The 26774-nt window shown below is 35.9% G+C and overlaps 3 protein-coding genes across 5 annotated transcripts in view; all 3 read left to right on the forward strand.

Moving 5' to 3' along the window:
* Positions 1–729: 729 nt before the first annotated feature.
* On the forward strand, positions 730–11350 carry LOC102603758 (squamosa promoter-binding-like protein 1). Its single transcript, XM_006355656.2, has 11 exons — positions 730–1808; positions 2282–2463; positions 3259–3419; positions 3488–3901; positions 5974–6048; positions 6152–6259; positions 6624–6741; positions 6857–6992; positions 7114–7264; positions 7738–8361; positions 10587–11350. The coding sequence occupies exons 1-11, from the start codon at positions 1222–1224 to the stop codon at positions 11040–11042; spliced, it is 3012 nt and encodes a 1003-aa protein (XP_006355718.1). The 5' UTR covers positions 730–1221; the 3' UTR covers positions 11043–11350.
* A 1219-nt stretch (positions 11351–12569) lies between these two features.
* On the forward strand, positions 12570–14960 carry LOC102604096 (uncharacterized protein C24H6.02c). 2 transcript variants are annotated; one of them, XM_006355657.2, is made up of 2 exons: positions 12570–12652; positions 14322–14960. In XM_006355657.2, exons 1-2 carry the CDS (start codon positions 12586–12588, stop codon positions 14864–14866), a joined length of 612 nt encoding a protein of 203 aa, XP_006355719.1. In that variant the 5' UTR covers positions 12570–12585; the 3' UTR covers positions 14867–14960. The 2 variants fall into 2 exon arrangements, with proteins under 2 accessions (XP_006355719.1, XP_015167970.1); XM_015312484.1 differs by lacking the exon at positions 12570–12652 and adding an exon at positions 12654–12719.
* Positions 14961–16838: 1878 nt separating this feature from the next.
* LOC102604437 (DNA (cytosine-5)-methyltransferase DRM2) overlaps positions 16839–26774 on the forward strand; it is a 13561-nt gene continuing 3625 nt past the window's right edge. Inside the window, exons 1-8 of one of the 2 annotated variants that reach the window (XM_006355658.2) lie at positions 16839–16931; positions 17757–17844; positions 17921–18040; positions 18169–18265; positions 18474–18520; positions 19596–19700; positions 22016–22115; positions 24662–24780. In XM_006355658.2, coding sequence (XP_006355720.1) covers positions 17842–17844; positions 17921–18040; positions 18169–18265; positions 18474–18520; positions 19596–19700; positions 22016–22115; positions 24662–24780 — 591 coding nt within the window. In that variant the 5' untranslated portion in view covers positions 16839–16931; positions 17757–17841. Of the gene's footprint in view, positions 16932–17541; positions 17622–17756; positions 17845–17920; positions 18041–18168; positions 18266–18473; positions 18521–19595; positions 19701–22015; positions 22116–24661; positions 24781–26774 lie in introns of those variants that run through there. The other variant, XM_015312485.1, reaches the window with a different exon arrangement.

Below are 26774 nucleotides of genomic sequence, written 5' to 3' on the forward strand. Positions count from 1 at the left end.
AGGGGGAGTGCTACCCCTGAACGACTCTTATCCAATGTAAATTTAAATTAGTCGGACTCTAATATAAATATCAGACACCGAATAAGAAATAAATAAATAAAAAAGTAAGTTTAATGAAGGGGTTAAGTTAAAAAATTTTATCATAATTTTTTATTGTGTAAATGAGATAATTATATATATATATATACACTTTAGATAGGAGGTTACGTGACTCACATATTAGGATAGGAGATTAGTTAATTCGTTGAACTTTGTCTCGCTGATTCCTCTTTACTATTAATTATATTGCTCGTGTAGTTTCTTTGTCCTTTCATTTTGATTATATATATATACTTTGATTATTGTTATAGCTTGTTATGACAGTTGGTTAAGATGATTTGTCAGGTTATCTGTAGTATTTTGCATGATTGTCTTAATTTATGTTATTTTCCATTATTTCACTGTTTTTTTTTTAGTCGAGGGCCTATCAGAAACAACCTCTACACTTAAGATAGTGATAATGTATGCATACATCCTACTCTTTCAGATCCATTTTTGAGATAATTAATTTTAGGATAACTTATTTCTCAATTAAACAGTCCTAACTATTTAATTCGGATCATAGTTAAAAGTTATATTTTAAAATATTAGTCAAAATATGAAACATGACAAATATTATGGAACAAAGAAAGAGTATATGACTTGTTCAATTTTACTTTGTTTTATTGTTACTAATTAATTCACGTGACAAAACAAACAAGCCCTTCATCTCCTCTCACACTATACTTCTCTATTTTTTCCCCTTTTTAATAATAATTTCTCTATATTGCCGGCGAAATTTGCCCGGGGATTTTACCTGTTTTCCGATCACATCTCTCAGAGAGATTTGCTCAACAGTCTTCGTAATTAGCTCTCTCTTACTTTAAAGTTTTTGCTGTATACTTGAATTCCTCAACAATCCTTTTTACTTTTCAGTTTTTCCGTCTTTTTTTGGTATTGGTTTTGTGCTGAAATGAAAATAGCTGATTGGGTGAATTGTAAGAAATGTAGTTGAGCTGAAAAAGGGTGTTTTTTGGTGTGGGGTTTAGTTATTTTTCTGGGTTGTTTTGATTGCTGTTAATTTAAGCTAAAATATAGCTTGATTTCACTTTTCTGAGTGGAATTTGGGGAATAATTTTGTTCTTTGATGTATTTTTCATCTTTAATTTGTGAAGGGTGTTTGTGAGGGAGAGCTTTCTGTCGATGGAGGCTCGTAATTTTCATGGTCCAGTTGTGTCAAATATGGAGGTTGGTGGGAAGAAGAGCAGGGAGTGGGATTCGAATGATTGGGTGTGGGATGGTGATCGATTCACTGCTGAACCGTTGAATTCTCTTCCATCAGATTGTAGGAGTAAACAGCTGTTTCCTATAGGATCAGAGATTCCAGAAACTGCTACTGGAATCTTCAATGGTTTTTCATCTGGTGCAGGTGAATTGACATTAGGAAATGATAAAGGGAGGAAGGAATTGGAGAAAAGGAGGCGGACGATTGTAATTGATGATGATGATGAGCAGAATGGTGAAGCTGGATCTCTCAATTTGAAGCTTGGTGAACAGTTGTATCCTGTGATGGAAGGGGAAGTGGAAAAATGGGAAGGGAAGAATGGTAAAAAGACGAAAATTAGTGGGGTTTCATCGAATCGTGCTGTTTGTCAAGTGCAGGATTGTCGAGCTGATTTGAGCTGTGCTAAAGATTACCATCGACGACATAAAGTGTGTGAGGTGCATTCTAAAGCAGCAAAAGCTTTGGTTGGGAATGTTATGCAGCGTTTCTGTCAGCAGTGTAGTAGGTTAGTTTTTTAGTGGACATTTTGCATTTTCATGTGCTATTTGTTTTGTTATCTCTAGGTTATGAACCAGTTGAAGTATTCTAATAAAATTAGAACCTTTGGAAACTGGATATATTATTTTTCATATGACGAAAGATTTAGTTTGTTCCTTGTACTCGATTATCGTGTTGTAGTATTGTAGTTTCTTTTCTGTTACTATCTGTGTTTCTTGTAGTTCCATTACTTCTTGTTGTGGATTATTTTTCCTTGAGCTGAGGGTCTATCGGAAACAACCTCTCTACCTCTTAGGTATGGTAAGGTCTGTGTACACTCTACCCTCCCCAGACCCCACTTTGTGGGACTACACTGAGTATGATATTTTTAAATTTTGTGTCCATCTCATCTAAAAGGTGAAACTTTTAGAGAGGAGATAAATTTGATAACATATTCCTGGAAAATGATCATGGTTTGATTGATATGATTACTTTTATCAGGTTTCATGTTCTCGAAGAGTTTGATGAGGGGAAGCGGAGCTGTCGTAGGCGTTTAGCTGGGCATAACAAACGAAGAAGAAAAACACATCCAGAAAATGTAGCTAATGGAGCCTCCGTGACTGATGAGGGGGGTAGCCACTACTTATTAATTAGTCTGCTGAGGATACTGGCCAATGTACAGTGTAAGTCCTTATATGAATTCCATGGTTTTCCTGTGCGATATATTCATTTTGTATGACAGAAGATGTTGGGAAAATTAATTAGGTGATAACATTTACATAATAAGGTGAGTTCTTTCACTGTATGGTGATTGGCTAGAGTGCTATTCTTTATGTGGTGCAAGAGGCTGAGAAAGAAAAGAATGTATAATTATCCTTTGCCTGGTATAACAACGACTTGGTGAATGCAACGATGTGTATTCCATAACAGCAGTTTGTCTCTGGGAATAACAGTTGTTAAATCTAACTTATATTGGGTATTGCTTTTGGTGGCAGGAGAGTTGTTTGCATAAATTATATTAAGTTTGACTGGTTGAAACATCAGCACAGGTTCTTACTACCTAGTTTAGATGTTCTGTTATATCTAAAGGCTACACATGACATAGGGCATTGAGTCATGGACTATGTTGCTCGTACTCTTCAAAAATATTGACGGGTGCATGTCAGATGCTCCAAAGTGGCGCATTTTTGGAGAGTCCTAGCAATATAGGTCAGAGATTAACAGCTGAATAATTGATGGCCATTAAAATAAATCTTGGTGGAAATTATCTATTGATGCTTTTCTACTAGAACTTTAGCGATCAATACGTTTGGACTAGAACAACTGTTTTGGCATGTTTTATTCTCCAACAAGCTTTTGGGTTCCAGTGTTCCACAAGAATCATGATAATGTATAGGCACATAGATACTTATTTAGAGATTTTGCTTTAAATGTGTTGGAGGAGTTACTTTCTGGCTTCCTCTCATTGTGAAATGCAGTCAATAGCTCGGAGCAAACTAAAGACCAGGATCTATTGGCACATCTGCTGAGAAACTTAGCTAGTGTGGCTGGTGCAGCTAATGAGAGGAACACATCGAGCTTGTTGCCTGCACCTTTAGATCTGCAAAACACAGGGACATCTATGGAGGCACCAAAAGAGGTCTGCACTAGATCCAAAAATTGATAGAACCCTTTCTCCCTTCAGCTTCTGATTGGATTAATTTGCAGGACTCTCTTAGGTCTAATAGGAATTGTTTGACTATACCTGCATCAGAAGTGACAGAGAAGAGAATGGACACGGGCACGAGTGATGCTGAACGTGGAATTTCACAAAATCCTCGTGCTTCACAGCCTGAGACTATGTGTTGTAGAAAAGAGAGCTTACGTATCAATGCAAATGCCCCAGTCACCACATCTGCACCGTTGAAGCTAAATATTGATTTGAATAATATCTATGATGATTCTCAAGGTGGCATTCAAAAGTTGCAGAATTCTGGTGCCTTTGCAAACCCAGGGGCTGCATCTTCTGACCGTCCTCTATGGATAAGTCATGACCCTCACAAGTCAAACTCCACAAGGACAAGTTGGAACTCAGGATCCACCTCATCCCTTTCACCATCTAGTTCAAGTGGAGAGGCTCAGGTATGTGTTTTTTGTTTTCTATCGGTGTTTACCATTGTACTTATATGCAATTTGTTTAGCTAACAGACATGTTTATTTGGAGTGCTGATCTTTAGCATCTAATTTGTTCTGGTAGTAGTTCTCAAAATTTTCTCCTGTTTTCTCTCCTTTCTTTATGAAGTACATTTGCAGCTGTCATCCACATTATTGTTTTATTTGTCTTTTGCATGTTTTTTTTGGGTAGGAGGAATGAATTGTTGTCTTAATGTACTTAGAGCAAGTTTTTAGGACTGAGTTGTTAACAGAAGGGCCTATGGTGCTATGTCTGAAATTTCTGAGTATCACAATACTACGAACAAAATTAATCCAAGGAGGACGTTCTAACATGGTCCAGACTTGAGGGCTGTCACACCCCAAAGTAGAAGGGAGGTACTGACACCTGATACCTTAATCTTAGCATCAACCGACTTACCACATTCTATGCATGGACAGAATCATAACAATATGAACACATTTCACACATCTTGGAACCAATAGCCTAAATGTTTGAAATATCTTAGAACACCATAAATTCAAAAATAGTCATTCATACATACGATCTGAGACTTAAAAAAGATCAAAACATAAGTTGAACCCACTACGTCTATGGAGCTTCTATGACATCATGTATGAAAGAATGCTCCGGACGCCCCCTCTCCCAAAGAGATGATAAAAGACTAGCCACCACGATCATGAAGTGGGCCTTGTCCAAACACTTACATGAACTGAACAACCACCATATGTACATCATGGTGTTCAATCTATGCCTGACCAGCTAAGCCGTATGGTTTCTATGTGGGAGTTTGCTAGCAATATAAATGGCCATTAGACTACATTACTACACCAGTCAATGTAGTTTCTAGGCATTGAATCTGTAAGTTCTAATACCCTTGTTGAATCTTTGGTCCCTTGCATAGTTTTCCTATTTTTCTTGTTCCGTAGGTTTCCATTAACTCCGAATCGCTTTAGACTTCATACAAATAATCTGCCAATCATATTTCCATCATTTCAATACATTGAACCATTTATGTAACACACAATTTAAGCACAACTTGAGCTTAAGTGCATTCTAAAATTTCTGGAGCGCTACACTCCATCATATATTTGTACAAAAGGTGGACAACATGTTATAGAATGATAAGTGTTTGTTTTAGATTCGTTTCTTTTTGTTTTGACAGAAAGGTTAGTTTTATTGATGAACCAGTAGTAAGATGGTGCTGCAATGTTACATCCAAAAACCAAAAACCAAAAAATCCCTTCCAATTATGCACTCCAATTTGCTTTCCAGAGAAGCCCAAGACATAAATAAGACCAGTTTTGATGATATATCTTGAAATTGAAAACCATGACTCTAGCAGGCTTCTGTCATGGTTGTTCTCAACTATGCATTAAATTCCAGTAAGTAAAGTAGCCTAATAATACTTTCAGCGATCAGCACTTGCACTTCCCCTTCAAAATTAGCTGCCTGTAATCCTAACCAGGATTCAGCACTTCCACGAAATATGGTAAGATTGATCCTAACCAGGATTCAGTACTTCCACGAAATATGGTAAGATTATGATGTTGACTTATCCAATCTGCCCTGCTGTATAGACACATTCCATAAGTTTCTCCAATGTTAAGCAAAATTAATCTGTATTTGCCCACCACTATGATGTTCCGTAAGTATGCTCTTCCGAGCTCTATCAGCCGTCTGTCATACATGCTGCTGAATTTACTTGTGAGATATGCAATTGGACCGTTCCTTTGTCACGTGAACTGCTGGCTGCGAGATATGTGATTTGCTGTAAAATCCATTCTCTTTGAGAAAAATTTGGTTCAATTGTATTTTTGGTAAAACAAAAAAATATAGTTGATGACTTGATGTTTGGTAAATAAGTTTTTCGAGTTTGAATCAATGTGTTTTTATCATTAGGTTGCTCTAGGCTGTTTGTGCCTGTAGGGCTAGTCAGATACCGAGAAGAAATGTTCAGTGAGTTTGATTGCTAACAATTGATGCATCAATGTATAAATATGATTTGTCTCTTAAATACAAGATTGTGATTAATTTTCAGAGTCGAACAGATCGTATTGTCTTTAAACTTTTTGGGAAAGATCCTGGTGAAATTCCCACAGGCTTGCGGAAGCAGGTATTTTGGTTCTCTTGCTATAATATGCTTCTACGGAAGTGTTCTCGTATTTCTTTCATCTCAATATGAAACCCAACCTTCTCTATTCCTGGACAATCTGCAGGTTCTTGATTGGCTATCACACAGTCCTACAGATATTGAAAGCTATATTAGACCTGGTTGTATTGTACTAACAATATATCTTCGGATGGATAAACCCATATGGGAGGAGGTAACTTTTTTTTTCCTCAGAAATCTATCACTTAATTTTCTGAGAGGAACAATGGATCAACAAAAGTTCTATCTGGGTTTGTTAATTCAAAATAAAGGGAAAGGAAAGAGAAATCATGTTGGCCAGAGTGGACATTAAATTTCATGATACTTGAAATGAGGGTATTACTTTAGTTATCCCTTAAAGTTGTGTTTTCTATAAGCTATTCGTAGTACCTTTTAATGAAATGAAACTAGCAAATTAAATTTACTCAGGCCACACATCTGCTCTTTCCTTTTCCTTTTCTGTTTCCTTTTCCATTTCCTTATGTTCCGTTAAGGTTTTAGTCTAACAAGTGTTGCACCTAATTGTTTTCCCTTTGCAGCTTTATTGTGATCTTAACTCTAGTTTGAGGAAACTTCTTAATGCATCCGCTGGTTCATTTTGGCGAACTGGATGGGTTTATTCTAGGGTGAAGGATCGAGTGGCATTTTTGTTTAATGGTATATTTGCATCTGTCATTGTATCCTTTCTCGATCCATGTTCTCTCCTGTCATGTCTTTTTATCCACAGTTACGCCTCTGATATGAACATCAAGTCTTTGTTTCTGTACTACAGGGCAGGTTGTTCTGGACACTCCCTTGCCAAGCCATAGAAGCTGTGGGATATCAATCATCAAACCTATAGCAGTTTGTGCCTCTGAAAGAGTTCAATTTTTGGTCAAAGGCTTTAACCTATCTCGTCCCACTACAAGGTACCTTTGATATTTGTTTGATCCTAAAGGCATTTTCATTTTTATATTGATCTCTGCTTAGCTGGTTGGAGTATGTTGAGCTAGTTAATTGATTCTTGGTTTGTCTCCACCTCCCGTTTAGGTTACTATGTGCCATGGAAGGGAAATATCTCGTTCAGGGGAATTGTACTGATATGGTGGTAGGAGCTGATTCTTGTATGGACCATAATGAGATCCAGTCCCTTAGTTTTCCTTGTACAGTGCCAAATGCTACTGGAAGAGGGTTCATTGAGGTGATTTTTTTTCTCCTTAATGCTTATTCTTTTCCCTATCCCGGAGCAATCCTGTTCGCATTATTGTGAATGGAATTTGATGCTCGTTGGCTTGCTGATGACTCTCAGTTTTATGTTACAAGTAAATTCATTGAAGATTCAAGGAGAAGGATCAGCTTTTGGTCTCTATGTGCACAGTAAACCTAGGCTTGGGTTGATAAAATATAAATGTATTTACCTATCAGGAAAAAAGAAAAAGGAAAATCTATTTGTTTTTACCTCATTGGAACATGCAAACTATTACCCCTGTTACCACCATGTGTTGCTTTTCATTAGATCACAGATTCTGGTTCATACTTCAGGTATGTAGTTACCTGATAAAGTAGATTGTCTGAGTAAATCCTTATATCTCAATCTCCTTTTTCTGCATAAAATTGACTATATTGGATACACTTTATTCTATTTCTGAAATGTAGGTTCATTATCTTTGACAGGTTGAGGACCATGGTCTTAGCAGCAACTTCTTCCCATTTATAGTTGCAGAGAAAGAGGTTTGTTCTGAGATTCGTACATTGGAGAGCATTATCGAGGATGCTAAAATGGCCGATGGTTTTCTGCGAGGAACTGAAGAATTTCAAGCCAGGGACCAAGCTCTGGACTTTTTACATGAACTGGGTTGGCTGCTTCATAGAAGCCATTTGAAATTTAGAGTGGGTTCTGGTGCCAGCTTGAATCTTTTCCCTTTTCAGAGATTCCATCGGCTTATAGATTTCTCCATTGACCATGACTGGTGTGCTGTAGTAAAGAAACTGTTGGATGTCTTCTTCAATGGCGTTGTGGATGTAGGAATACAGTCATCACTTGACGTTCCATTGCAGGAGGTTGGCATCCTTCATCGAGCTGTGAGGAGAAAGTGCAGATCTATGGTAGATGTCCTCTTGAAATATCGTCATCATGGAGCTTTTCACAAATCAGGACTACAAAAGCAAGAAGATGATCGTGGTTATTTATTTAGACCTGATGCAGTGGGTCCTGGGGGTTTGACTCCACTTCATATTGTTGCTAGTCTTGCTGGCTATGAGAATATTTTGGATGCTTTAATTGATGATCCAGGACAGGTATATTTTCCTTTTTCTATTATGCGCATTTGGGTCTTTTGCCATGAAAATAGACAGTGCCCTCAATCCACAGAAAGGTGTGGTTTTGTGTGTGTGTGGGACTGTGGAGCACGATAAGATCAGCAATAGCCTTCAGTCTTTTCCTTGTTATCAGGATTGATATATTAGCACTCTAATCCAGGGTGGCTCTAGAAATCTCAGTATTTAAGTATTGGCAGCCCCTCCCTGACAATATGTACTTTGGTTACTGTAACGGGACTTGACCACCTGAACCAAGATACCTCTGCGAAATTCACTTCTCGATGGACCTTTTGATATGTTCCAACCTCTAAGAAGAAGTATGCATAGTGCTTTTCACTTGAGCTAATTAGGATGTATGATGTGACCTAATTGGGTTTATCATCATTGCCTTAACAATTGAGGAGCAAAAACACTCATGCAGTTAGGGGTCATTTGGTTGGAGGTATTACCAGAACTAGTACAACTATCAATATATTGATTGATTGGAGCCAGGAGGGAATAGGAAGAGTAATTCCCTATTAACTAATGTGAATATGGTTAGCTGTATAAAAACGTATTAAATAACTAACACAACGTTTAGTTGATGGTACTGAATAATACGCATTAAGTAATACAATCATCTATGTATTATGTTATACGAGATTAGAATGTTGAGTAAGAATGCACTTGTTCGCAATACGGAGACAAAAATGCCCTTAAATTGTGGAGGACTCCTAAGTCCTAACTCTGTAAATTGTGCTTGCTCCGACTTAGTGCTAGACTATTTTTCCTTTATCAATATGATCACTATTTACCTGTTTAAAGAAAACAAAGATGCCTTTAGAGTAGATAATCCTTACAAAGTATTCCAGATATTATTACTCATCATATTACAATCCCTACATTATTATTCACCATGTAATTATCCATTTATTATTATAATACCGTACAAACAACTCCTACATTATAATTCCCGCATAACTAGCATGTAAACCAAATGACCCCCTATTAGTTCATAAATACACATCCTTGCTTTCCCTGAATAAGGGACTTCAACTGTTTTCTCTTTTCTAAACTATGACTTCTCTTTGCAGTGTAGAGTATTTTTTTGCAACCTGCTCTTTCTTAGGCTTTAGTTTTTGAGTAAATATGTCTCTGTAACTTGCTTCAAGGTTATGGTCATGAGTGGTCTGTTGAAATGTGTGACCATCTCATTAAAAGCTTAAACCATTAGAGAGAGCACACTTTTATTATTTAATTGTATTCTCAACACATCCCCTCACGCGTGGCCTTGATTCTTTTTCATGAGCCAAACATGTGGAAATTCTTTTTAATAATGGGTGGTGGTAAGATTCTAAACACATCCCCTCACGTGCGGCCGCCAAGCACGTGGAAATTCTTTTTGATACCATGTTGAAGTGTGTGACACATTGTTGTGAAAGGCGATCACCTCGTTGCCAATGGCGAGAGGCGAGGCGACCCTTCATCGCCTTTTAGCTTTGTGGCGGCGATCTTCCAAAGGCGACAAAAAGCGAGAGGTGAGAGGCAAGAAAAGTGAGAAAGGCGTCGCCTTTTGTATTTTCTTAAAAATAGGCGACCAATTTTGGGTTTTAAAAGTTAAAAGGTAATTTTAGGGTTTACGACTAGACTCCTCCGGCGACCAGCCAAACGTTTCCGGCTACTCCAAAGTCCAACCAATTCATATTTCTTCTTTTCTTCTTCCTCGGTTTCTTTTTACTTCTTCTTCAGACTTCAGAGTCACTTCTACCTCTGTTTTGACTTTTGTTTTGTTTTTTTCTCATTCAAGTTCTAGACTTTTAGTATGTACGGTCTATTTTCAGTTTTTTGAATTAAAATATTTGCTAATATGGTATTGCTATTGAGATTTTGATTATTTACATATGCAATTAAATATTTTAATTTTTTGGTAAATTAGTGCCGCACTTCAAAAAGGCGCTCGCCTTTTATCGCCTTTCGCCGTTTAAAACACTGGCGTGACCATTTCATCTAAAAGCTTAAGCTATTAGAGAGAGCACACTTTTATAATTTTAATGTATTCTCAACATGTTCAATTGCTGAATAAGAGGCACTCTGGTATATTCATATACACAAGGATGCTTGTGTTGTAGATCTTTCCTTGTTTTATTTTCTGGTTCCATTGTTTGGAAAGAAATGAGTTAGGCAGGTGTTTCAAGGAGCTCATTAATGATGATTGTTTTCTTCAGGTGGGAATTGAAGCTTGGAAAAGTGCCCGTGACAGTACCGGACTGACACCCAATGATTATGCATGCCTGCGATGCCATTACTCATACGTCCATATGGTCCAGAAAAAAATCAATCAGAAACCAGGTGACGGGCATGTTGTTCTTGATATCCCTGGTTCATTGTTGGATAGCAATCTCAAGCAGAAACTATCAGATGGTCATAGGTCGGTAAAAGTAACTAGCTTTCAAACTGAGAAGTCTTTAGGGAAACCAATTCACCGACAATGCAAACAGTGCAAACAGAAATTATCTTATGGAAACTCAGGAACATCACTTGTATACAAACCGGCAATGCTTTCAATGGTTGCAATTGCTGCTATCTGTGTTTGTGTAGCTTTGCTATTCAAAAGTTCACCGGAGGTTCTTTATTCGTTCAGACCCTTCAGATGGGAGCTGCTGAAGTATGGCTCCATCTAAAATAAGGTATAGCCTTATGTTTTAAGAAGATAATATAGGAATGCCATGGCTTGTTTTTTCTTCTGACTTAATATGCCACGATATAATTGGGAGAGCTCCAACTCTGTATATTTATTTTGTCTAATTCATCATAATATACATAAGAAGCTTTAACTGCAAATAGGAGCTTTATTCTTTTTATAAGTTGATAGCACTACTTGAACAGGACTGGCCACTGGGTTTGTAGTCGTAGACGCCTCAGATCTGACCCCGAATATGTTGTGTAAGATGAGTAAATTGCTTTGTATTTTAACTATATGGACTGCTAATTGCCTGCATCTATGGTTTGAGCACACATTTTCCTTGCTATATTGATCTTCCTTGGCTAGTTAGCTTCCAGTTAGGTAAAATCTGGACAAGTTATTACATTTTTCATCAACATTGTTTCTTTTTAGCTGTTCTTTATTTGTCTTTGTATAGTTTTTTAGTATAATTGTCAAACTTATGATTTCCTATTTGTACCTACTTCAGCTACTACTTGTTTGAAAATCTTTATCAAACATATTGGAAGGAATATCTATTCAAAATGTCACTTGAAAGTTCTAGTGTTATGCGCAACTTTCTCACTTTTGATGCCGCAGTTGTGTTGGATTAACATACTATTTTAGAGAATTTGACATGCATCCATTGACATTTTTGAAGAATCTAAGCAATATCGATGAAAGGTAAATTCAAGCGATTTAAATTAAAATTGTTTGCCCTCTCCTCGTACTAAGAAGCAAGTGCAGAATAACGTGTAAAAGGAACTCCTGGATATATTTGGGATGCTACAAATCGAATCACCAAATGGTGAGTTAATGCGAAAGCAGGCAAAGGATAATATGCTCGGCTCCAATAGATCTTTATCAACATACTATATTTAAAAAAAAAAAAAATTATGAATGGTTTTACTGGTTTCTAATAATTCAGCTTTTTATTTTAATATATAAACTAAAAATCAAACTTAATGCATTCTATTCTATTTCCAATATTTCATGAGCATTTTTTTGCCTATTTTCCTTCTTTTTTTCCAGTGGACTTGTAAATTAAGAAGCCTCAAATCATTCCCTCCGTTTAATTTTTATTCGAAAATAAATTTTTATTTTTAATTATCACTTTTAATATTTTAAAGAAAAATACTTATCGTTTTCTATTTTATTTTCACCATTAATTATTCATTTTTTAAGAACTAAAGTATACATCAACTAATATAAATATCATGATAAAATACTTATTTAAATATTATTTCTAAAATGACTTATAAAATTCAATATGAACAATTATAACTAAAGAGAATATGAGTGTTTTCAAGACTGCTCTCGATTTTTTATTATATATCATTTATTATGGCATATAATAAATCATTGTTATATTTAAATTTAGTTAGTCAAATCGAGAAGTATTTTAAGATTGTTAATAATTTGAGAATGAAAATAATAATTTACTCCAAGTTTGACAAATTAATAGGAGTATAAGAAATACTATTTATTTTACTCTTGGTGTCGGTCGAATCGAAGAAATTTCCATGGCGGCTCGGCAAATTCAGAGGCGAATTCTGAGTCTTCTCTCTACTAAAACCTACATCTCTCAAGGTATGCTTCCCCTCTAGCTTTTGCACAGAGAGTTGATAAGCCCCAATTCTTATACTTTTTTTTTAAGGTAAAACTCTGAGCTTTATCATTCTGTATTCAATGTTTTCGCATTCAGTATAAACCCTGAAAAAAATGTTTTTTTTTTGTTTTCTATTTTTGATTATTTCATGATAGGCTAAGCTAGTGAGGTATAGAGGCAAATAGGGTAATTTTTTTTGATGTATTTAGTTGTTTGGAAGTAAATGAAGTGAGTTAGGAGGATTTCTCTACTATGATCTCATTTATAATCTTTGTGTATTGTTTGAATTTATGCTTAGTTATTATTATTATTATTATTATTATTATGTTATTAGAGGTTGTGGATTTGGGGAAGTGAAGGCACATGCCAATTGAATTTTGAGGGGGTTATGGTAGAAAGGAACATAATTTCCTGTTGAAATGTTTCTAAATCTAAAATTTGGAAACAATTTCAAATGAACCATTGGAGAATAACATAAGCGAAGGAAGTCGTTTTGTGGAATGTTTGGTTGCTAATTAAGCCTTCTTTCATACCAAACACGCTCGGAAATCATCTTTCTGAGTTATTTGAGAGTGTTGAGTTAGCATAACGGGATTTGAGATGTCTAGGGTTAAATTCAAAGGCATTGAGTTTCTAGATATGTCCTCGCTAAGGTGGTTCGACTATCATGAGTGAGATTCCTATGTGGCTGTTTTAGGGAAGAATGTATAAGCTCCCCGTTGTGGCTCTCGGGGCTTGATGCTCAACCAGCACTCTTATCAGTGGTACATTATGTGATGCATATGTGTGAGTTAACACATATTGAAGCAATTCAATAGTTTCATCATTGAAACTATCTGACTTGAATCTTTTTGTGTTGTAAAGAAGTCCTAACTCATTTTCTTTAGATTGTCCATGTTTTAATTCTTACTAAGACTTTTAAAGGTTGACTCTGAAGTTTGAGTAGTGGTTGTTTCATTGGTTCTGTAATTTCTTTCCTAATTCCAACCTCGAATCGATATTCAAATCCCTATTTAGCCTCCCTTAAACCTAGGGCAAAATCACCCAATTTCTACCCATAATCCATGATTTAGATGCTTTAGTTAGCGTAGATTCATGTATAATCGTCTCCTCAACGTTATATGACATGCCTTAGTCGATTCTCTTTCTGTCTTTCCCGTCCATAACTTTGGTCTCCCAAAATTGTGTTGGAATGTTGAGAATCCTTAAAAACAACCACTTCATACCCAAGCCACTGGCCCTCAAGTGGTTAAGTCCGCAATTACGAGGTCCCTCTCGCAAACACGGCTGCACCAGAAAAAATAAATCTGCAACATGCTTAAATGTGAGATCCTGCATCAAAAAATCACCTGAGCTCCTCAAATCCCTAACATCCAGCAGGTCCCAAACTACTATATGGACTTAAAGGAAGTCTCAAATCATGGAATGGGATTCAAATACTCAAAATGAAGGGTGGCTTTCGGACAAACTTCTCTTATATTAGAAGCAATTGACAATTCAAATAATATGATTTGTTATCCTCAGTTGTGTGTAATTTATCCTTTTGATGTTTTTGTTAAAATATTATAATTACTCTGCGTTGTGCATCTCCACCTGTTTTTTGTGAAGAACTTGTTACTGAGATTCTACCGCGTTTCTTACTTTTTCCAGGATTACCATGGAGTTCTGTTTCTCCTGCAAGGTCAGCTTTTGGCATGAACAATATATGTTCAAGACGGTGTTTTCAAACAGTTACAGAAATCACCAAGCAGGCTGTTGAAGTAGGGGAAAGTAATAAAGATTGCGATCCAGATACCAATACCGATTCTGCTGCTGCAGTTGTTTCTAGTATCATGAAAGAGACCACATACAAGTACACTGTGCAATCTAATCTTAAAACCTCCCCAAGACATGACCTGATGATGATCTTCACTTGCACAGTATGTGAAACCAGAACCATGAAAACAGTTTGTCGTGAGTCATATGAGAAAGGTGTAGTGGTGGCTAGATGTGATGGTTGTAAAAACATACACCTTATTGCTGATCGTCTCGGGTGGTTTGGTGAGCCTGGTAGCGTGGAAGACTTCCTGGCTGCTCGTGGAGAGGAAGTGAAAAAGGGCTGTGTTGATACTTTAGGTTTTACACTCGAAGATCTGGCAGGAAAGAAATCACTGGAAACTATTAGGGGAGAAGTAGAATCCAAATCTGAGATTTAGAAGTGAAATCTGGAGATTGAAATTAACCAAGTTGATTTTGTAATGAACATTGAATATGCAAGTCTATAGTTACTTTGGCAATGCTTACAGCTTTTATTTGCTTATAAATATACAAATTTGAGACTTATATGAAAACCCAATAAGCTTCAACCGACAGCTAAAGTAAGGAGGATTGTCCAAGTCTTATAAGGAGCTCATGTTCTCATCCTAGTGCGATGTGGAACATTCTCATCTATAGAAGTCCTTTATAATATATTGATCATGAAATGATTGAAGTTACTGATTTATATGTATACCCTATGATTAAACATGTATTTTAGAAGAGCTTTTAAGAAATATCAAATTAGGTTGGACTGTTAAATTTGATAGGGAAGGATTAGCAAGAAAATATTAATAAGGTTGTGTTTGGTAAAGAGGAATATATATTTTAAATGATCAGTTAAGGACTCTCATGACTATGACATGTCGGCATACTAGAAGAGACGAGATTAGAAATGAAGATATTTGAGACAATATAAGGATGACTTTTATCGTAGATAAGATGAGAGGAGCGAAACTGAAACAATTCAACCATGTGAAAGAGAATGGGTGCCGATGTCCTAGTTATGATCTCTGTCACTGTGTGAGGTTGATTGTGGTGAGCTTAAGAAGAAAGTAGAGGTAAGTCGGACATATGATACATTTCTAGCTTATCGAGGACATGACCCTAGATAGAAAGTTATGGAGGTCGTGAATTAGAGTGGTAGGTTAGTAGGTAGTTAAGCGTCGTCTTATTGTCCTATAAGGTAGGTTTCTCCTTTCATTCCAATAGTATTAACATCATTTTCGTAGTTTTTGGTCCCTCGATTTTTGCTGCAACATGTAGTTTATTGCACTTTGACTATCCTTTTGTTTGTTGTGGTTATTGTTCTTTTTTTCTATATGCTTTAGAATGCCTTCAATATTATTGTGTTATATTCATTACTTATTTTCTCCTTTTTAATTTGCTTTGATATATGTGTTATTTGTATTGAAGATTTTTCGGACATAATCTCTGTATTTTTGAAAAATAAAAGTAAGATCTACATATATTTTATCCTCTCAAATTCCATCCATAAGTTTACATTGAATATAATGTTGTTATTAGGGTGTAAATATTTTGATTACTTGTCAAATACAAAGAGGAGTAAGAAAATTGTTTACTTCTTTAAAAATATTTTCTTTAGTACCAAACAACCCTCATGTACATAATTATTGTATAATATAATATAATATAATATAATATAGTTTTGGAAAAAATATATTTTGTGCCTTGTACAAATGATACTAATTGAAAATTAGTGGATGAAAAGTTTGTGAATTCAAAAGGTATGATTTACCTTTACTAACTTGTGAGACAAAAAGAAATTTCACCCGATTAATGTCATTATGTGATATATAATATATCTTTTTGTTTTAAATTATTCATCATATATTTTCTACATGTCCGTAAGAAAACATTAATAGGACGATTTAAAAATACTTTACCCTTATTTATTCACTAAATATTTACTCTATTTGCGTGTCATCTCCATATAATTGAGGTATTTGTAGTTTTCAAAAACAATCACTACTAAGGACAAAATGAGAAAATACAAGTAATTTTGTCTTGAATTTTTAAAGTAATACTATCTCCGTCTATCTTTACTTGTCTAGTATCACCTTTTGAATATAAAAATAATGATAAATGTGAAATTAGAAACTAAGTAATAAAATATTTTTTATTTAAAAAAAAATAGATAAATAAAATTAAATACCTACTTTTAGTATAATTGACGAGAATAAGTAATTTTGATACAACTATATTTAGAAATCACAATAAATAATTTGAGGTGGAGACATCAATCCGTATACGTTGATCCCAAGTTAATCTCAGCCGTTGATCTCCCTCTTGTAGTATCACGTGGTGACCCGTCTGGGGAAACGGGTCAAAAAAATGCTGTAACCGAAAAAAAGTTGGACTCTAATATTTTTTCTTCATCAGCTGAATTAAGCTCTCTCAGCCTGAATTTCACCGAGCTCCGATCAGTTTCCGCCGCAGCTAAAGGTCAGGTTCTCTTTATCTTCTCCCCGCCGGTGAAGTTAGTGTATGCTCAATTTTCGTTTAATTTCTTCAAACTTCATTCATTTTCTACACGAAGAACATGTATGAATTGGAGTTGTTTTTTTTGGGGAAAATATCGACCTCATGAGTTTACTGAACTGTTAGTTTATGTCTCTGTAAATTTCAAAATTGAAATGCAGGTAGTGGAAAATTTAGGCTTTTTGTTTTCTACTGGATTAGGTGAATTGGTTATTGATTACATTGGCACATTTAGTGCCTAATTACTGCTAATTTTAAGTGAAATTATAAGCTCTTTCTTGTTGAAATGTTTACTTAGTTGGAATTGATTTGGACTAGAATGATTAGTTCATCTAATTACTCCTAATTGAGATATGAGTATACTGGGTTGCTCAAAAAATGGTTTTGGGTATTGAAATAATGAAAAGACGAATGCACTAGGTTGATATTTTGGTATTATTCCACATAGAATAGCTTTAGGATTTTCCAGTGAAGATTTAGTTAAGAATAGAGTTTAACTCAATCTCAAAAAATTAAAAATAGCTTTTCCAATTTGCTTTATAAATCTGGGCTGAAGTGTTTGCTTTGAATACAACAAGGACTACACCTCAAGCATAAGTAAGTTGGGGTTCAGTGTTTGCTTTGAATACAATAAGGACTACACCTTAAGCCTATGTAAGTCGGGGTTCACTATATGATCCTTATAATGTTTGCTTTGAGCGACTCAGTAATTTTTGGCTGCAGGATGATATGCTGATTCTCTACCCTTGTGTTTCAATTTATCGATATTACTTTTCCATGCTGCAACAGGCTCAAGGAAAGCACTGTTTTATGCTTTTGCTGTGGCACATAAGAGACAATTCTCTAGCTTTGCCCTTTCCAATTTCACATTAAAATGGTATACATAAGAAAATTTTAATATGTATGGTTCTATTATGTTGCTTCATTCTTAATCATTCTTTGTTTTACTCTAGCGTGAATATTCAGATAGTGAAAATTCTTCGAAGCCTGAAGGTGTGAGTGGAATCATGCCTAAAGTTGAAGATCCATATTGCGAATTTCCATCTGTATACACATATACAATGCCTATGGGGGTAAGGAAAGAAAAATGCATTTAGCTGAGTTTTCAACTCCTTGGTAATATGGTTTTACTGTCAGGTGATAGCATTAATATTCATCACCTCTGTAATCATCTCATTTTGTGATGCTAATGCATTTGTAGGACAATATTGCAAGCTCATCAGGCAGCAATGTGAGGTCATCTCTTCTGACCATGGGGTTTACGGCATCACTTGTTGATAAAGCAATTGAGGAAAAGGGTATGTAGTGAGCAGTAACTTCTGTTTTAATCTATTGCGAGATTGTGTTGGCAAATAGTTTTCTACTGAATTTTGGAGAATTAGCACCAAGTGTACCACCTTAAAAAAGGAAAAAGAAAAAGAATACCAACTCATATATTTTCTTCAAAAGTTTTGGTTGTTATTACAGTTGGATAATTTTTGAAGGGATATTTTCTTTTCAATCTAGGTGAAGACAACATAGACTTGTTACTGGAGACTCTTTTTGCAAATTCTGTAAGTAACTATTTATAATGTATGGTACTTCTTTGATTCTGCAAATTTCTTGCCTGAAATAATGTGTTGATGCGAAGTGCTACTCCTCTTTGTCTAGTTAGCACCCTCAATACCTTTTAACTTCTGGCAACTTAAAACTTCTTATCACAACTTCTCTTTTCAGTGTTTATTTCCTGGGAAAAGAATGAACGATAGCTTAGTCTATTAAGAAGTTAGATAAATAAACACACCCAAAGGATAGCGGCTGCGGGTTTCCCTTGTCATCAAGAAAAAAAAGTTAGAAAAATAAAATTACTACTTCTTGGGTCCTCAGCGTCTAGTTAGGTAGCTATTAAGTGCCCCTCTACAAATGTTTGCTTGTGGTGAAGTGAGCAGTACTTTCGCAAAATGTCAGCAATACTTTCTGAGTTTTAGGTTATCTACAATGCAATTGTTTTGCAGATCATAAACAACAAAAATTAGGTATGTTGATCTATCTCCCTAATCAAATATGTATCTTTCCCTTTTGGTTTACCCCAAAATGCTGTACAATCTTTAAAAGGTCAAGACATATATACACTAAGAAGGACCTACTGTTTGTCTTTTCAATGCAGTTTTTCTCAGCTCTCTACTTTAGTTTTTCAAAAACAAAGAAGATAAAAATATTTCTGTTGTACCACATGTTCACCAAGCAAATAAATGGTTCACTTTTTAGTTTTTTCTCTTGAAAACACCACCCGGAGTCAAACTTAGCTTAGCTCCTGCTATTTTCTATAATTTCTATATTTTAAGGTTCTTTGCTTTTGGTATTGAGTTATTTTATGCATATGTACAATTTCTTTTCATGTTTTCATAGGACAGCTTCTGCTTCACATAGTTGGATGATTTTCTTGAGTTTCTTCCATTTTCCTCTATTCAAGTTTCTTGTTCTGTTAGGTTTGACATTAGAAACAAAAGGTAGTAGATTCGACATGTTCAATAAAAATAAAGTTTCACTTCACTAATTGTGCTAATCATGGATGCAGAATATTGTGCCACTCAGTTCTTGATTTGCCTCGGAATAACCAGAATTGATTGTGGTTTGTGTGTTTAACAGGATCCTCCTAGAGCAGAATCATCAGATTCTCTGGATAGCTTGTTTTGTGATGACGAGGACATAAACAGTTCTGCCAAGTATGATGGAGATGCACATATAAAAGAGGTAAAGGAATATGGTTCTATGTGGTGTGAGTTACGTGCTTTCTATAAATGTTGGTTGATACTCACTGGTTGAAATGAATAGTAGTTTGTAGTAATTTACGACACATTCGTTGTGAACTGCTATAATATTAGTATGTGTAATGCTCCATATGGTTTCTTAAGGTAGTACATTTTATAGTTTTTTTGATACTGGCTAACTCCTTTATCCTTGGCTCTTCAAACTTCATACTTCAGTCAATATAATCACTTTCTGGTTACTGCATTTGAAAATGTGTATTGCATATGCATCACTATATTGAATCGATTCTGTTGAACATCCCCTGTTTATAGTTGTATGAAAAAAATTGCTGTCAGTAGCATATCATTGACAAATGCCTGATAAGCTGTCATTTCCACTATATGTTTGAACTAAAGTGTTGGGTAATTAGATTGAAGGAGTCATCTGACAGTCTGCAACACCTGTAGTTATTACTTATAATAGAGAACTAAAACTATCTAGACTTGTAAGGAAAGAAGAAAGACCCACTTGGTTTGGCCACTACTTTCTAAAGAAGCATTAGTCTATAAGTGGCCCCTCAATATTGTGAATAAGAATACTGGTTAGTTCAAAAGGAAAAGGTTGAGGGACTTGTGACTTAGGTCACAGGTTCGATCCCTGTGCCATGCAAACTTAAGTGGAGAAGGGTAGAGGGACGGGCCTATTATTCCCGAATTTTGAAGGTTGTGGTTGATCATAAGGTTTAGCCCCAGGCGAAGTTCTCGGTCATAAAAAAGAACGTACATAAAAATACATGATAAATCAAGTCCCTGCAACATCTTTTTGTTGAGCTCTTCTGAGAGCAATGAAAGTTCTCTCTTCTTTCTGTAGCAGCAATTCTATAAAAGAGCTGTTTCTCTCATTCTGTTGGATAAGCTTGGAATAACATTTTGCATAATATTACTGCGAAACATTATTTCTAGAACTGCAATGAATTCTTTCCGTAAGACTTTGACTTTTACTGGTGTCAGACCATCACCTACTGATAAGTATATAAAAAAATTCTATCTTTATGCTTGTCCACCTTACAGTGATCTGATGTTGGTCTATGGGCAAATATGCTGCTGTACGTTGTCTTTTTAGTATCCCTCTTTTGTCATGGGGTATTTATTAGTTGATGATCCTTTTGATTTAAGCAATACGCTAGGTGTGTTTGATGTTTCCCTTCCCTTGTCCATTAGCTTTTGTAATAAAAATCTCACTACTCCATGCCATAAAAATCACTCCATCCCATATCTTGGTAGATTTTGCCATCTCAATACTTGGGAAGTATCTTAATTTATTGAGATCTTTGCTTTGAAAGTGTCTGAGAAGTTGTTAAGTGGAATAATGCCTTCATGATTATCATCTGTTATGCTGTCTACATAAACAACCAATAATTTGTGTTTGTCATTATCCTTATCTTTTAAACATGGAGTGATCATCTTAACTCTGAAGCATGCCAAATTGTTGGACAACCATGCTAAAATGGCCAAACTACTCCCTTGCTTGGGACCATACAGAGATCGGCATAGTCGACACATTAACCCACACTCCACCTGAGCTCAAATCCTGGAGGTTTCTCCATGTAGATCTCATCACCAAGTTCACCATGAAGAAAACTATTTTTGGTATCCAACTAATAGAAGGGCCAATGAAACGTGGCTGCCTTGGAGATAAAGAAGCAAAACAGATGCAATCTTTGATACTGGATAGGTCATTTTAGTCATTTTTATAGATTGGGGGATGGGGGAAAAAGTTCCATATTCAATCAGGGATGGATAGAAAGGATATACCAGCTTAAGGAAAAAAACACATTATTACGGTGGTGATTCCCGCCAGTGAAGAAGCAATAAAAGAAACGTCTGTTTCCTTATTCAAAACCATTTCCTTGAATGAAGTTAGAAGGAAGCTCTAAAAGTATGGTATATTAGTGGTTTGTCTTGCTCAGTGTGGTGCATAACACAAAAGCCTTATGGTATAAAAATGGGCTGTTCACTTTATAGATAAATTGGTCATTGCTGAAGAATATCATTGTTCCAATATCAATGTGTACCCCTACTTTTCACACTGATGGGTATTGCTATTTCATACTAGAAGTGGAAAAAATTGTGGACTTCAGACTTGTGCATATCACTTTTCACTCTGTATGCTACTGATATATAGGAATAAAAGCCACACAATGGAAACTGCAGATTACATGCTTGAGGCTCTTCGCCTATTTTTTGTGATTATATTAGAATTAAACGAAGGATAACGAGGAATTCTGCTTGGGCTGTCTCCACCTTTTTCTGTTGCAGGAGCCTGATCCCTGTATTGGAGTTTGTGATGACAAGAGAGTTTCTTTATTGGCAATGAGTTTCTCTTTGGACGAAGTTGAATTTGCAATTAGTAAACTTGGTATGTGAAATAGCTGTAGTTTTTTGTATTTTTAAAAATTCTCTTGGATTGTCTTGTAGTATTATGTTCTCATCTCTAATTTTTTAGGAAAAGTAAGCAAGCATTAAATTAATTTTTTTTTTAAACTGGTAACTTTTAGCATTAAATTAAATTATAAACAAAGCAGCCTGGCACTAAGCAGAATCCTCCTAACCGTGCTTCATAGATGACAGTGAAGTCTGAGCATGAGTCATTCTGCTTGTATTTGTCAATGTTCTAGTCACAGAGAAATGTTGTTTACTGTACTAGTTTTCCTAGATTTTGGAACATTGGTCTATCCAGCTCTCCAGGCGATGCAACCATGAAACAGAAAAAAGAGAAAATGGTAGCGGAAAATCCCGAAAAGTTTCTAAATATGCAATTTAGTCCTTGAAGTATGATTTTCTTTTTAGTCCTTGCATTTCTATTATGCTTGTTGTATTTTTTAAAGTAATTTTATTTGCATTTTCTGGCAGGTCACGTATGAATTGTGTTACTTCTAGGAAGCAGAACTTGAAAGTGTAAAGAACTCAACAATCTTAATGGTTTCGATAAATTTCTTGTTCTTTCCTCTTAATTCTCTCAAGGGCAGTCCTGCATCTCTCCTTCTATTGCCCTTTCACCCTCCAAGTCCAAACCCATATTAGCCCTCACTGCTCTGAGACGTTTCCTCTCAATTATCATATTACTTCCCAGTATACTCCTACTTGCTCTCTCCCTTCCCTGGCCACATCGCCACTGAATTTCTGTCTTCTGAGAGAGTTTGCAGCACTTTTATCTCTCCTTCTTTACCTTTGCTCCCTAGTGTCTCCCTGTCCTGAGCCTGTTGCTGCTTCTCTTCACTCAACTCCACTACCCACCACTCTTGCTCCTTGCAGCCAGGTGCTTCCTCAAACTGATGTCCCAGCTGTTTGACCATTAGTCAGTCCAGGAAAAGTTAAAGTACTAAGTAATCTGCCATTTTCCCATCTCTGAAGTTGTGCCATACAGTCAACCATCATCTTTGATGTTTTTATGCTTCCATTGTGTAAAAGTTTCATGTGACATTTAGCAGAACCAAATTCAGCTATTTTGTTGCTCATGTGGCCTAGAAAACCTTGTTCTTTTCTAATCCCGTCTTTAGAGTCTGTAGAAAATTGTAGACTTCAGTGTCAATGATATGCAAGGAGAGAAGTCCAGAAAATTCTTTGGTTTTTCTCCCTGCTCCTTGTTTCTGTTTTTCTCTCTGTTACCTGTGAAGGAATTTGGAACATAACATTGAGAAATATTGCAGTATATGTCTGATGGTCCTAGTAAAGCTTCTGAATGTAGGAAGGAGAAATTTCAATGGATCAATATTACGTATCTTGACATAAATTTTTCTAAATTGTAGATCATTGATGTTTTTAATACTTAGGCTGATCCAATCATGAAAAGCTAAAATAGGAGCAAATGACACTAGGTTTTTAAAAAATGCAATGTAGAACCTAACGAATGGTTGTACTCTTTTAGACCCCTCTACTTGTATTTCTTCTAATTATTGGATTTCAAAGTACTGGAGTTTACATATTCATCCATAGCATAACATGACATACATGTTGCTTTATCAAGTGCAAACCCAGAGTGCTCCACCATATCTCTCTCCTTCTCTGTGCACACCCACCAATCCAGCTGCCTATTGCCAACTCCTGCTGGGCCCTACCTGAAAGCAACATTCTAGCTTCCATCACTTCTGTATTATCCTGAACCTCTGACCTGCCCAGGCACCCATCATTTATCCATCCCTCAGGTGCCATCAACATCTCTTAACCTGCAGTTATTATATTCCCCTCTTCCTCCAGCCCGTTACAGGATGCCTTAGCCTTTTCTTCTCTCTTCTCACCGCAGTGAGAAATTAATAAAATTTTCTGATAACGGAATTAATAAAATCCATATGCTGTCCCCATCATATGTAGTTTCCTTTTTACTCCAAAGTGCCAAGAGCCCTAAGCATTTGTTCCTCAAAATGTACACGCCAGTAGCTTTGCCTTCAAACCTTTGAATCCTTCCCTTCCACAATGTCAAGCATATACAAACACCTTTTCGCCATTCTGTTTTACTCTCCTGAGCATTTTTCGGTTTTGAGGTCTGAGCTAAAATTGGAACAAGTCAGAGAAGTTTGGTGGAAAGTTAGCGGTCATTGTGTCCATAATGAAGGATAAAATATCTCAATAAGAGCATATCACAATCCTTAGAGACTAATAACTCCAACGGGAAAGGTGGAAGTTAAAATCGTAAAGCAGATAATTTAGCATTAGCTGGTGCGGCAGACCTTATGCTGAACCCAACTAGTTTTGGATTATGGCATAATAGTAGTAGTTGTTATTGTGTTTCTCTATGTCCAAATTGCCTCATTATAGTAAAATCATATTTTTGTATAACATAAATATACATGCGATAATTCATAGTTTGCCACTGAAGATTCTTTTCTTTCCTTAGATTTATTCTCTATTTCTTTTTGCTTTAAATGGACAGTCATCTAAACTAAGTACTCCTCATGCTGTATACAGGTGAAGCTGCTCCTGTCAACGAACTAGTGGATGTAATCTTTGCAGCTCGAATCGCTGGGAATTACAAAAAAGATGATGATGATGATGTTTCTGTTGTTGAGATTAAAGAAAGGAACAAGGTTAGTGATTTATGTGAACTCTTTTTTGAGTCTTTGATAGGAAAGAAAACTATGAAACATATGAAGAGTTAGAAAGCGGACAAGCTACCCTTTCAAGAATATGCAGAAGTTACATTAACTGATATTTCGGCGTGTTTGAAGAGAAAGGAATTGCATATGTTTTGATGTGATATCAACTCCTCACCCACACTTAGGGCTACATGTCTTCATCAATATTTAGCCCTTATATATTGCCTATTAACTTGTTGGATTTTGTCAGCTCATTTGCTTTAGCTTAGCCTTTTTTTGGTATCAAAACTGACTCTTTTCCCCACTTTTGTACTTCTTGCATCTTCTTTTATGCCTATGTAGAACTTCTTACTTCAAAGAAAAAAGAATAGAAAAGAAGGTTACATTGACTGAACAGATCACCCAATTAAGTTGGGTGTCGTTCCTATACCTTGGAGGGATGGACCGGCACCTGGTGCCTTAACTTCGACCGAGCTAACCAACCTTAGCATGAATTAATAAACATAGCTCATGCATGAATTTAAAAACGTAAAGCTTTTCATAAAAAAATTTCTTTTCATAAACTTGTAAAACTATAAATACGAAATAGCTATTCATACATGTCATATAAGACCTCAATAGAATGTCAAAAGACATAACATGACTCGTTGTGCCTATGGAGCCTCTATGAGAATATGAATAGAGAAATGCTGGTGACAATGCCCTGGATATAGCCAAAAGAATACAAATCTTTATATTATCAAAAGAATGTCCCGAACATAGAATGGGGCTCATCAAAAGATAGGAGGATGATGGAGGTGCCTAGCGAGAGCCCATGTCATTCAAAATATCAGCACTTGCATCCACAAAAGAGATGCATAACCCCCGCGAAGGGACGTGAGTACACAACAACAAGTGGTTGACTGTATCATCAACTCCTTCACATAAAATGGGACAAGACAGTTAAGGAAAAACATTAAGAGGTAATATGCAATTCAAACAATATCATTTCATTTCAACATTCGAGTGTTTGAACTTTAAACAGACTTAACTTTTACTGGGAGTTCCATTAGTCACTGACATATTCATTGAACCACTATGTGTACGACATGGAGTCCAATCTCAGTCATTGGCTAAGCCATCTTACCTCAATGCCGCGTGGTTTGACATTTATTTGCTAGCATTTCATTAATCCCAACCAAGGAGACTATCTAGTTGCCCAAACCAATGGCTACGACCATAGTCCTACATTGGCACCATGTAGCTTCGGGTATTTGACCCTTTGCAAATATTCCAAGGAGACTCCAGAAACATTTCATTTTATTTGGAGCCTTTAGCCCTTTTGCATTAAACAATAAGGTTAGGCTCATTATCCATATATCTTTCTTGTACCATCTCATAATTGTTTACCTTTAACATTTGAAAAACCATAAGGTCATTTGAAAAAACTTGAATATCATAATCATTCTCATTTAAACCTTGACGCAGTCATGGTCATGTGAAGCATAGCATTTGAAACCTTAACATATGAGGTAAACATGGGTAGTGCATAATTACTTGTCAACCACAATTATACACTTAACAATTTAGAAGCCAATAGCTATATCATATAGCTACAGTTAGAAGACATGTAGTTTTGTAGAACGATTCTATGGAAGGGTTCATCTCAACATACCTCGAGTGTCCTGAAGCCAGCATAGCTCCTTGCACTCCAATTGACTTAAACAAACATTAATCACCTAATTTTATCATTTATCTCTATCCATTCAGTTACCATTATCAATTTATTTTTTTTATCTCTACCCATTACTATCTACCACAAATCCTAGTTCATAAGACCCATTCAAGAGCTTGGATGTCTCATCTTAATGGTGATCCTCAACCAATTACACCTTGCAAATATCTATCTCATACTTGAATTTGAACATGGGGTAAAGATTTTACCTTTTGGGTTCAATATTCTAGCTTGGGATCCTTGTAGATATTCTTGAAATCCCCCCCCCCCC

Source organism: Solanum tuberosum, unplaced genomic scaffold, assembly GCF_000226075.1.
Source record: "Solanum tuberosum cultivar DM 1-3 516 R44 unplaced genomic scaffold, SolTub_3.0 scf00202, whole genome shotgun sequence".
Taxonomy (NCBI): domain Eukaryota; kingdom Viridiplantae; phylum Streptophyta; class Magnoliopsida; order Solanales; family Solanaceae; genus Solanum; species Solanum tuberosum.

What these genes read in the sequence shown, in the direction of transcription:
- LOC102603758 (XM_006355656.2), top strand. Translation starts at nt 1,222, where the DNA reads ATGGAGGCTCGTAATTTTCATGGTCCAGTTGTGTCAAATATGGAGGTT. An exon ending in GTTCAAGTGGAGAGGCTCAG is followed by an intron (nt 3,902 to 5,973) that starts GTATGTGTTTTT and finishes ATTAATTTTCAG; the next exon opens with AGTCGAACAGATCGTATTGT. An exon ending in TAATTGATGATCCAGGACAG is followed by an intron (nt 8,362 to 10,586) that starts GTATATTTTCCT and finishes TGTTTTCTTCAG; the next exon opens with GTGGGAATTGAAGCTTGGAA.
- LOC102604096 (XM_006355657.2), top strand. Translation starts at nt 12,586, where the DNA reads ATGGCGGCTCGGCAAATTCAGAGGCGAATTCTGAGTCTTCTCTCTACT. An exon ending in TAAAACCTACATCTCTCAAG is followed by an intron (nt 12,653 to 14,321) that starts GTATGCTTCCCC and finishes TACTTTTTCCAG; the next exon opens with GATTACCATGGAGTTCTGTT.